General features: G+C 35.6%; 1 protein-coding gene across 1 annotated transcript; it reads right to left on the minus strand.

Moving 5' to 3' along the window:
• Window positions 1–283: 283 nt before the first annotated feature.
• LOC110992818 (phenoloxidase-activating factor 2-like) lies at window positions 284–10,301 on the minus strand. The gene is made up of 10 exons (XM_045633702.1): window positions 10,272–10,301; window positions 9,553–9,770; window positions 8,875–8,989; window positions 7,013–7,227; window positions 6,261–6,390; window positions 5,634–5,754; window positions 4,697–4,802; window positions 3,751–3,929; window positions 524–691; window positions 284–458 (listed from the first exon to the last, which is right to left on the minus strand). Exons 1-10 carry the CDS (start codon window positions 10,274–10,276, stop codon window positions 294–296), a joined length of 1,422 nt encoding a protein of 473 aa, XP_045489658.1. The 5' UTR covers window positions 10,277–10,301; the 3' UTR covers window positions 284–293.
• Window positions 10,302–11,937: the final 1,636 nt, after the last annotated feature.

An 11,937-nucleotide genomic window follows, 5' to 3' on the forward strand; every position in this document is an offset into this window, starting at 1 on the left:
ATAGGTCCAGGCCGTCTGAATCTGTTTCAGATCAATTTTAAATTGCAAGTAGGTGTCTCCAGCCTCCAGTGCCTGTCAATGACACACGTCATTGACTTTTTTGGGTCTAAGACATGCCGGTTTCCTCACGATGTTTTCCTTCACCGTTCGAGCAAATGTTAAATGCGCACGTAGAAAGAAAGTCCATTGGTGCACAGCCGGGGATCGAACCTACGAACTCAGGTATAACTAATTTGAGAACGACGAAATGCCAGACAATTAAATAAAAAAAAACGAGTCGGATTAATTTATTTTTATAAAACAAATTTCTTGTCAACATGTTCCCGGTCGAGCTGGTTTGTCACCCAGTTGTACAAGTGTGGGATGTTCACGTAGACTCCAGGTACACCTATCTTGCCACACCCGAGCCCGTAGGCCACCAGACCCGTCACCACATATCGTTTTTCAATACCACTCGTCTGTAATATATATAAAAATTATATAAAATCTCTTAAAGTTTATTCGTTATTCAGAAAGTACTTACTTCAACAGCACAAACAAGTGGGGAGCCACCGTCGCCTGTGCAGGTGTCAACCATACTTTCACCGCCGGCGCATGTCAGCGAATTGTGGAGTTCAAAATATGGACCAAGACGAGAATTCGTCTGAAGCAAATATTCACAATCTTTCGCGCTTACAAGTGGTAGTGGGACCTGAAGATACGTTATAAATAAAATTAAGTTATGAGTGAAATGTTTTAGGTAAATATATTTTAATAAAAGTGTGTGGCAATTATTAACAACATTTTAACTAATCATATATTCAAATTATATAGACTATTTCGACATATCTTATATCTTTAAACGAGCAATTCTTGTATATATACAGGGTGTCCCAAAAGTCGACGTCAAGTCGAAATTTTCTCATAGGTAATGCCACACCAGTTATCAGAAAAATTAAAAAAAAAATTAAGTCATGTATTTTTGAAGTAATGGAAATTTTCCTTTTATTCCAGAAAATGTACACCATGTGACAGTTTTTTCATTCCTGTTGTTACAAATATTTACTTTTTGCCAATTTTTTTTCTCTCCCGTCATATTGTCATCCCGAATAGTGTTTTATGTAACCTATGATCCTAAACCCTGTGGCGATCACTCCAACTTGTAGGAAAATGTCATTTTATACCGTACCAAGTTTTCAAAATTAATTTTTCGCACTAGTTCAACTGATCGTCCTGAAAAAAAAATGTACTACTCCAGTTGGCAAGCAGCTTAAAAGTTTGCGCATTTAATAAGGATTCTAACGTGGTATAACACTTACTTCATTATTTCTTACATCGGCCATAAAAATTTTTTTTGTTAAACAAAGTCTGTTTTTTAAAATCTCTTTGAAATTACAACAAATTATTCTAGCGCACCCAAAACGTTCCTAATGATCACAGCGTGGTTTAAATAAGATGAAGAGAGACATTCCATAAAATGTGAGCGAGACAGATAGTGACGCTTATGACATACTTATGATTAGATGATTTATTACTTTTTTTATAAAAGATGTTCAAATTGCCGTCCTTCAGCTGCAATACAGGCTCGACATCTCCTTAAAAAAGATCGTGAAATGAAGCGGGCAAATCATCCATTATTCACAAATTCGACTTGACGTCGAGTTTTGGGACACCCTGTATAATTGGAATCTCGGAATCGGCTCCAACGATTTTCATGAAATTTAGTATACGGAGGGTTTGGGGGGCGATAAATCGATTTAGCTAGGAATCATTTCTAGAAAATGTCATTTTATTTGTGTTTTATCAATTTAAACATAGAATTGCTCGTTTAAAGATGTCAGTCAAATGAATATAATTATCTTTATTCGATAATTATATTCATATTTCATAATTTTATTAGTATGTAAATTTTTCTTTTGTTTTGTTATATATATATATGTATACTAGCGGATCCGACAAACGTTGTCCTGTCTATACGTCTTTAATTTGAAAATTTCAAACTTTTTTTAATAAGCTAAAACATTCTGGACCATTTTGATGAAAATTATTATTCAAATGTTATGACAATATCTAACGATCCAGCACATCGTCTACAATAACACAATGATAACAAAACTTTTTTTTAAATTTGATCGCAGCGCTAACTGTCGGGACAGACTAAAATTAAAATTCGAATATTATTTAAAATTTGACAGTGCGATGGTATCGCCGTCTGTCGGATCCAATGTAAAACATTCCAAAATCAACAACTACTAATTAATTAAAAAAAACATTGCCCAGCGGACAAAATTGTGAATCTAAACCATTCTCGAATCTCCACGAACACACACAAAAAATTTCATCAAAATTGGTCCAGTCGTTTAGGAGGAGTTCAGTCTCATACACACGCACACAAGAAATATATATATTAAGATATAAAATGAACTATTTGTGACGATTTATAATTGGCCCATATTGTTATGTATATATTCATCTATGTTTGTATTGTGCTGTGAATCTTCTGAATAAATAAATAAATAAATAATTCGTACTGAAATAAAATTTCCAAAAAACACGATTTATAAGAAAAAAAATACCGAGCTTCGCTCGGTCATCCAGGTCCTTAATATTATGTAGATATACAAACACACAAATAGGGCGTATTTGCGGATTCGGAGAAATTATCCAAGCCTTTTTTTTAAAGAGTTCAAATAGGGTGCACTAATTATATTTTGCGGATGCCTATTCCAGTGAACCAGTTTGGCAGAAAGTTTAGGGTAATTGTATTATATTAAAAACTTTTAAAAAGTTTTCAGTCACTTTTAAAGATCCTACCACAAAATGTGTGTTCTAACTTAATATAAAGCTTCTCAATTCCTGGAACATTATAGTGGCCAGTAAGGATTTACAGGTTTTACTGAGATTACCTCCTAATCCTACAAGGATTAAGAGGTAAGAACAACATACTGGTTATATTAACCAAAATCAAAGGTCCCGGCTGAATTCTATTGTATTCTAACACCCAAATATGAGGAGTCCCTTCGATGTCGTTATAACAGATTTTGGCTGTATTATAATAATTTTCTATCGAGCACTGTTGGCCTAGTGGCTACAGCGTGCGATACCTGAGGTCATAGGTTCGATTCCTGGCTGTGCACCAATGGATTTTCTTTCTATGTGCTCATTTAACATTTGCTCGAACGTAGAAGGAAAACATCGTGAGGAAACCGACATGTCTTAGACCCAAACGAAGACGATGTCAGGCACTGGAGGCTGATCACCTACTTGCCTATCAGACTTAAAAATGATCTTGAAACAGATTCAGAAATCTATGGCCAAGAGCCAAACAGGTTGTAGCGCCACTGATTTATTTTTATAATAATTTATTCTGGTGGTCAGAACTTAACTCAAACTTTGTGTGAATAGAATTTTCACTTTTCTCTAGCCCCTCTTATGAGAGGAAGAATATTTAAATTGCCTATATTTACAGTAGTACATATAGGAACAGCTCTGGATCACCAAAAGCGCCCGTGTACTTGAACGGCCCAAGAGTCTACTCGAAAGAGAAGAAAATTCAAGTGGGAGGAAAGACTAGTTTTTTTTTATAGAGCAGGGGGCAAACGGGCAGGAGGCTCACCTGTTAAGTGATACCACCGCCCATGGACACTCTCAATGCCAGAGGGCTCGCGAGTGCGTTGCCGGCCTTTTATGAATTGGTACGCTCTTTTCTTGAAGGACCCTAAATTTGTTATTTTCCGTTTGTTCTGCGGCCACGTCAGCCTTACATATTACCTTTTTCAGCACTTTTACGAAATAACCCCGTCGTTCAATAGACGCTTCTCGGCCCCAGCCCATGGAGTAGCAATCCTCTCCTGGGGGAGGGACGGATGCCAAACAGGCTATACCAATATTTTCGGCTGCTCTGAACTCTGTCTCCAAAAACAATAGAGCAACGTCGTTGTATACAGAAGCTGGAAATACAAGAAACAATCACTACATAGTATAAAACAAAGTCGCTTTCTCTGTCCCTATGTCCCTTTGTATGCTTAAATCTTTGAAACTACGCAACGGATTTTGATGCGGTTTTTTTAAATAGATATAGTGATTCAAGAGAAAGGTTTATATGTATAATAACATCCATTAAATAGTGGAGAAGTACTGTTATTTTTGAGATTTCTAATGTGATGTCGTAAATAATTACATTTTTTCCGCTTACATTGCAAACGCAGGCTGAACCCTACGAGTTTTATCAAAATAATGCACTAAGTATTGTACACATTGAAAAGGTCTACAGAAAAGTCCGTGATGTCTATCTCTTATCGGTAACCCACATTTTTTATACAACGTTCACAGATTTTCTGTAGTGTATTTAGTATCAGCATTGCACCCGTGCGAAGCCGGGGCGGGTCGCTAGTAAAAAATAAAGTGCGCGCGTACAAAGTACACAAGCAAGAACTGTTTTGGAAGAACACCTTTTGTATGTCAATTAAAGTTTCCAATAAATTACCGAAAGAATCAAAATATCTTCTGAATAGAATCTTTAAAAGCGACTTAGTGCATTACTTATGGAAAAAGTGTACTATTCAATAAATTTTATTTATTAAATTAATTCGCTTCGCACGCGCTCCTAAACATGACTGCTATGGTTACATTAATACAAACCACAGTGGTTTTCAAATGTAACAGATTGTAATATACTATATTATTTTGTAAAATAAAGAGAAAAAAAAATACATACTTAAGTATAAGTTTTCGTGTATAACAACTTTATTGACATTCCTCTCTTGGTGGAGATATTGCTCTTTCACTGTTTGCACGTCATATTCGCCAGCACGGCACTTCAACTGAAAATGTTTTCAAAGCAATAAAACTAATTAGAAGTGTGGTTGTTCTTTCAAATACATTTAACACGCTGAAGGACTATTTAAATTTTACACATATACCACTACAGAACTCCGTCGACCTAAAATTGGCTTTTATTTTTTATTTTTAAAAGTTTATTGTAAATACGGTTTACGGACGAAAGTTTAACGTGACAACCTCATAACAAAACATTGATGAAAGGATTGCATACTTGTCGAGTGTAAGGAAGATAGATGAGGCGCAAGCGTACAATGAGCGTAATGGGACAATGGAGGACTCAGATGCTTTTTCGTGTAGCATTCATCAATTTGAAAGACGTCGTCACGTCAAAAAAGGAGTACTGTGGAAAAACAAATACTTAAATGTATTTACAAACCCCTATTCGTTAAACCGGCTTTTATAATTTTTTTTATACAACAGGGGGCAAACGGGCAGGAGGCTCACCTGATGTTAAGTGAACCGCCGCTCATGGACACTCTCAATGCCAGAGGGCTCGCGAGTGCGTTGCCAGCCTTTTAAGAATTAGTACGCTCTTTTCTTGAAGGACCCTAAGTCGAATTGGTTCGGAAATACATCAGTCGGCAGCTATTTCGATTGTCCCCCACTTGGCTCAGAATGTAAAATTAACATGAAAAGTTACGTCTGATTATGACGGATAACGGACGGAAAATAAAACGAATGATACGGACGGTAAAACGACGCTTCATGTGTCGTGTATTACTACTGATGATGCTAGTGACGAGTGACAAACGAATGTGCTGTTTCGCCTTTTTACATTATCCGATTACAAGCTTACCAGTTTTAAGACTAACCTGATTGGCTTGTAGTTTATTTAATACAAGCCAATGAGCGGTTGTTAAAACTACTCTGTGGTGTATTAATGCGCCGCCGCCGACGTAGTTTTTCGACGACCAAACGTCACTATCGCCTCTCCTGTAAACAAGGTCTATTTATATTGATTGTCACAAGAATCGGACGTCGAGGCAGAATACGAAATTCCACCCGTATCACCTCGACGTCCGCCGTTCCACAACTGCGCGTTTTTCTATGTAGTTGTTGCCGCGCACCACCACCTTGTGGAATCAGTTGCCCACTAAAGTATTTTCGAACCAATTCGACTTAGGGTCCTTCAAGTAAAGAGCGTATAATTCTTAAAAGAAAAATAGTTATGTGTATAGAGACGAGAATCAATAAAGCTTTTTATAAATTTGACGAATATTTAGGTGATTCTAATCTTTGGGATTGATTTGCTCCAGTTCAAACAATTTGTATCTGAAACTTGACGATAAAAAAGAGTGGTTGAGAGTTTTTTGCCATTTCTTCTTGCCCACTTTGACTTGCGAACTTTTCTGACGTCATAAGTGTACTTTTTTACCCATATGAATTAAGTTGTTTTGAGTTTGAGTTTAACCTGACTACAGAGAAACGATAATACGTACGACATAACCGCGACCATGAAAGGATATTCGCCATAAAATGCACTGGTAACGTTGGTGGGTCTGAATGCTGGATCCTTCGGTTTGTATGGGCTCATTTCTATATTACTCCAGCCACATTCAGATCTTGATACTGTAGAAAACAAAACATCGGTTGTAGCTGATGGAGCCCAGATGAGTTTCCAATTTGACAGCTAGCTTTCGCTGTCCTATGACCGAAATCTCGAAAACTCTTCTGCACAATCTCGGTGGTAAATGCGGTAGAATGCAGAGATGCCCCACAACTCTACGCAATACTATTGGATACGGTCAAGTGGAAGGGGCTGGTACTAGGGAGCTACTACCCAAAGGTGAGAACAGTATGTAGGGCTGAATTTGGGCTTGGACACCAGTCTCACAAGTCAGTTCTTCTACCAAAGACAGGAAGATCAAGGTGTGGATTTTACTCTTGCATAGCTCCCTTGAAAATTATATTAGTTATATGAATATATACCATACATACAAGTTTTTCTTTGCTTCCCAGAACTTCTTCTCGAATCACAGTAGTTCATGGGTAGATCAAGAAATTTATAATACCTATGGTTTTTTGATCCTGGCTAGAAATGTAGCAACTGTCAGGAAATGTGGGAACATTCTGTCAGCTTCTTATGGTCCAACCGAAAGGTTTTCTATTTGAACCTCTTTCTTAATTTGCATTTATATGATAGCTTTTATATTTGAAATAATAAAAAACCAAAGAATAATTCTGTACTTACTTTTACTCCCAGTCGGTATTATGAAGGGACGTTGGGAAACTGGGAGGTTTAGTGGAGTTTGTTTGTTGGGAGCAGTTGGGTTTGGTATGGCAGGAGCACTATCGAAAGCATTTTCGTTAGAATCCTCTGCGGAGGATGTGCTCTCGCCACTGCCTTTTATATTACTAAGTTCACAGCAAACATCTAAATAGTCTCTGCAGGTTTTGCTGCCGTCTCTGGAAAACAAATAAAAATATTTTTTTACGATATTCTCGCAAGTCCATGGGCGATATCTCTTAACATCAGATAAGCCTCCTGTTTTATAAAAAAAAAAGTGGAATCAAAAATTTAAATTTATTTATTTCGTAATCCTATAGCTAACATAATTTATATATAATTACAAACAAACACACTGAAATATAGCCAAAGATGGAATACATGATACATTTTACTAGAAAAAGATTTAAAAAAGGGAACAAACAAACAAAAAGTATTTAATAGATTTAACTAATTGTGATTTAATTTATTTAACTAGTTGTGTTGTGTGATGGTGTAAAAGTGTGGGTATGTACGTGATGGTGTGTATGTGGGGTGTGCTCATGATGTAGGTGATTTTGCGCTGTAGGTATTCTTAATACACTTTTTAACCACATTATTTTATTCGTATTATAAATGATGCCTTCCTAATTTCAGTCAAATATTTAACGCGGACATAATCTGGTCACCCAACGCATCAAGTTTGTGATATCAAGTACATATGCGAGTGGGAGTAAATAGTTAAAATTATTTACCTTTATATATCTTACAATTTCCGGGGAGTATCCCCTGACCCAGAAATTGTAAAATATATGTTATATTTCTACTTTCTTTTCCTGTTTATAGAACAGAACCGTATAAAAAAACATGTGCAATTCACTCGTGGTAGAAGTGAAAGCTTCAAAAACAAAGTTTTTATAATTATTAATCATACATATATTAAACTTTTTTCACTTTTTAAATATACTAAACTTTTCTTTTAAAACAGTATATTTTATATAAATGATTAATTTGGCAAAAACTAAAACATGGAAAGTTTGAAATTCGATAAAATGAAAAAGCGGCAGTAAAAAGAGGCTATATAATGCCTTCTATCTCATTTTCTCCCACGTTAAGTCTTATGAATTTATGTTTCCGTCTCTTTTTACTGTCGCTTTTCCCATTGCATCCGGTTTGAAATTACGATTGTAAAGAAGTTTCTCTATCTATCTAATTTTCTCACACGTTAAATCTTATGAATATAATATGTTTCTGTGTCTTTTTACTGTCGCTTTTTCCGATGCAAGCGGTTTGAAATCACAACGATTCTAAAGAAAAACTTCAAAAATTTATACATTTCCGTTCTATTATTTTTGAGAGCCTAGCGTACTTTTGCTGACAAGAGGAGTAAATTACAGTAAACCTGTTTACTTGAACAGCCCCCATGTGTGTATCACTACATAGTATAAAACAAAGTCGCTTTCTCTGTCCCTATGTTCCATTGTATGCTTAAATCTTTGAAACTACGCAACGGATTTTGATGCGGATTTTTTTAATAGATAGAGTGATTCAAAAGAAAGGTTTATATGTATTATAACATCCATTAAATAGTGGAGAAGTACTGTTATTTTTGAGGTTTAGGATTACATTTTTTCCGCTTACATTGCAAAGCAGGCTGAACCCTACGAGTTTTATCAAAATAATGCACTAAGTATTGTACACATTTAAAAGGTCTACAGAAATCTCTTATGGATAACCCACATTTTTATATACAACGTTCACAGATTTTCTGTAGTGTATTTAGTATCAGCATTACACCCGTGCGAAGCCGGGGCGGGTCGATAGTACTAGATAAAAAGTTACCTCACCTCATATCAAGAAGGTCCGCTCCATCGTCGATTATCGTGCTATTCTCATCACACAGATAATACGAGACACATTCTCCATTGTCATTGTTTTTAGTCAGACAAGTCCTGCCCACTTCTGCAAGTAACAATTTATGTTTGAGAGTACATCCTGAACGTTCTTTTGCGTACAAATTGGGATTGTTTGAGCGAGCTTTATCACACAGATAGGTACCTCATTATCGCAACATAATAATAAAAAAATATAAAACTATATTACCGATGCAGCAAAGCATCAGACAAGAATAACAGACTATACGCATTAGCCTCACTAACTAACTAACACAAGTCTGAAATAAACTTTTTCCATGTCAAAATATGTACACTGCTTTGAGTGACGTATGAGCAGTGTTGGCTTAGTGGCTTCAACGTGCGACTCTCATACCTGAGGTTGTAGGTTCGATGTCCGGCTGTGCACCAATGGACTTTCTATGTGCGCATTTAACATTTGCTCGAACGGTGAAGGAAAACATCGTGAGGAAACCGATATGTCTTAGACCCAAAAAGTCGACGTGTGTCAGGCACTGGAGACTGATCACCTACTTGCCTATTAGATTTAAAAATGATCATGAAACAGATTCAGAAATCTGAGGCCAAGAGTTAAAGAGGTTTTATTGATTGAATTTGATTATCATTACTTACGTTCGTTCTGTCGTAGGTTGGGTGGTTTTCGAACGGGTGGCGGGTTCGATTCCCGCTTAGGTGAAAAATAAAGTTTCCTACTTGGTGTCAAGTCAGGTCCGATCTGCTTATTGTTATGTGTTTGCTGGCTATTCATAAAATCATTTATCCATTGATTTGTCAAATCGTCTTTGGAATTGCAGTAAATCAGGGGAAAGAGGCAAAAGAACAGTATGTACCTGCAAACATAAGAATATACTGCTACTGTACTAATTGCAAAGAAAATTTTTCTTTTCGACCAAATGCAAATATTACAGGAACAATTTCAATAATTTCTTCACCATTAGAATACTTATTTATTTATTTAGAAGATTCACAGCACAATACAGAAATAGATGTATATATATATATATATATATATATATTTATCATTGTGGTCCAATTACAAATCTTTACAAATTGTTCTTTTTTTTATATATAACAAGAAGGTAAACATTTCAAAAAAATTTAGTGTAAAAGAAAAAAGAGAAAAAAAACAGAATTTAATTTGTTGACAATGAGAGTTATCAATGCATTTCATTCATCATGGTTGAAATAATTTTTTGCCAAAGCTTTCCTTGCTGTCACACTCCAAGTACTACTTGACTACTAATGATAATTGTAATATCAGTGATACAGTTCGTACAACGTATTGTAAAAACTAATGAATCAAAGAAATAAAAAATATTATGAATACTCACTTCATTTTAGACACGACCGCACTGTCCAGAAGTTTATAATAAACTAATTCACAATACAACATTATCTGAATAATAATAATAATGAATCGTAATAAGCCGATAAAAAAAATTAATAAACAATATTTAGACTCAATATCAAGAGCGGTGTTGGCCTAGTGGCTTAGGCAACCTAAAGTCCAGAGTTCGAATCACAGCTGTGCATCAAAGGATTGTTCTTTCTGCACAATTTTTTCTTATAGAACAGGGTACAAACGGGCAGGGGACACTTTTAATGCCAGAGGGCTCGCGAGTGTATTGCCGGCCTTTGAAGAATTGGTACGCTCTTTTCTTGAAGGACCCTAAGTCGAATTGGTTCGGAAATACTTCAGTGGGCAGCTGGTTCCACAAAGTGGTGGTGCGCGGCAAAAATTGCCTGCTAAAAAACATCGCGAGCTTACTTGCATGAGTTAAGCCCCAACTTGTGATATGCATCTATAAAAACTACTACTACTCACTGAAAATGATCTTAATCCTTGAGATTGACTTGTTCCAGTTAAAAGAATTTGTTTGACTGAAAACTTGACGGTTAAAAAGAGTGGCGGAGAGTTTCTTGCCAGTTCTTCTTGCTCTATAACCTTCTCTGCGAACTGGAATCAATTTAACATCTCTTCTGAAGACTGTTGTGTACTTGTTTACCTATATAAAGCTACTTTCAGTTTGAATTATATACAGAGTTGTATCGCCGCTGGATTTTTTGTATTTTTTTAAATTTATTTATTAATTCTGCCCATTAAAATATCTACTAACCTACTAACAGAAAGTCAATCTTTATACTTCAAAATGGTCATCATTTGTATTGTTTAATTCATCCAAAATAATTCGTCAAAAATACCATACAACAAAATGTACACTTATGAATGTTAAAAATAGAAATATATATTAAATGCTTCTAATTTTACATTTACTGCCTGTTTTCAAATCAAGGGTGTAGAACGGAAGAGAAGAACTGGCAATAAACTCTCCGCCATTCTTTTTAATCGCCAAGTAGGTTAATCCATGGAAACCGATCATCCAGATCACGGACGGAGGACATAAGAATGAACGACAAAAATACGAAGTTGATATGGACTATTAAAATGCATTGGAAATTTATCTACACTAATATTATAAAGAGGAAAACTTTGTTTGTTTATTGTAATGAATAGGCTCATAAATTACTGGACCAATTAAAAATTCAAATTCAATTAATTTTTCATCATTCGAAAGCTACATTATCCACGAGTAATATAGCCTATATTTAATTTTGAACAAAAATAGGGTTCCGTCAGATATAAGGGTTTTTCGGACACAAGGTGTAAAAAATCAACCAAAAAAGTTACTTATTTTGCGTACCCTGCCTAAACTATTAAAGATAGAAGAACCATAAAATGTTGTAAGAAATTGTAGATCTTATAAATATCTACAATTTGTTTATTTAGGCTTACAGTTTTGGTACACATAAATGTCACAAAAGATTAAAAACATTTTTTTTTATAGAACAGGGAGCAAACGGGCAGGAGGCTCATCTGATGTTAAGTAATACCGCCGCCCATGGACACTCAATGCCAGGACCTCGCGTGCAATGCCGGCCTTTTAAGAATTGGAACGCTCTTGAAGGATCCTAAGTGGAATTGGAATGAAAATACAA

This window comes from Pieris rapae, chromosome 24 (genome assembly GCF_905147795.1).
Source record: "Pieris rapae chromosome 24, ilPieRapa1.1, whole genome shotgun sequence".
NCBI lineage: Eukaryota > Metazoa > Arthropoda > Insecta > Lepidoptera > Pieridae > Pieris > Pieris rapae.

What these genes read in the sequence shown, in the direction of transcription:
- LOC110992818 (XM_045633702.1), bottom strand. An exon ending in AATACCGACTGGGAGTAAAA is followed by an intron (nt 6,391 to 7,012) that starts GTAAGTACAGAA and finishes TGTTTTCTACAG; the next exon opens with TATCAAGATCTGAATGTGGC. An exon ending in TTCATGGTCGCGGTTATGTC is followed by an intron (nt 5,755 to 6,260) that starts GTACGTATTATC and finishes CCTTGTTTACAG; the next exon opens with GAGAGGCGATAGTGACGTTT.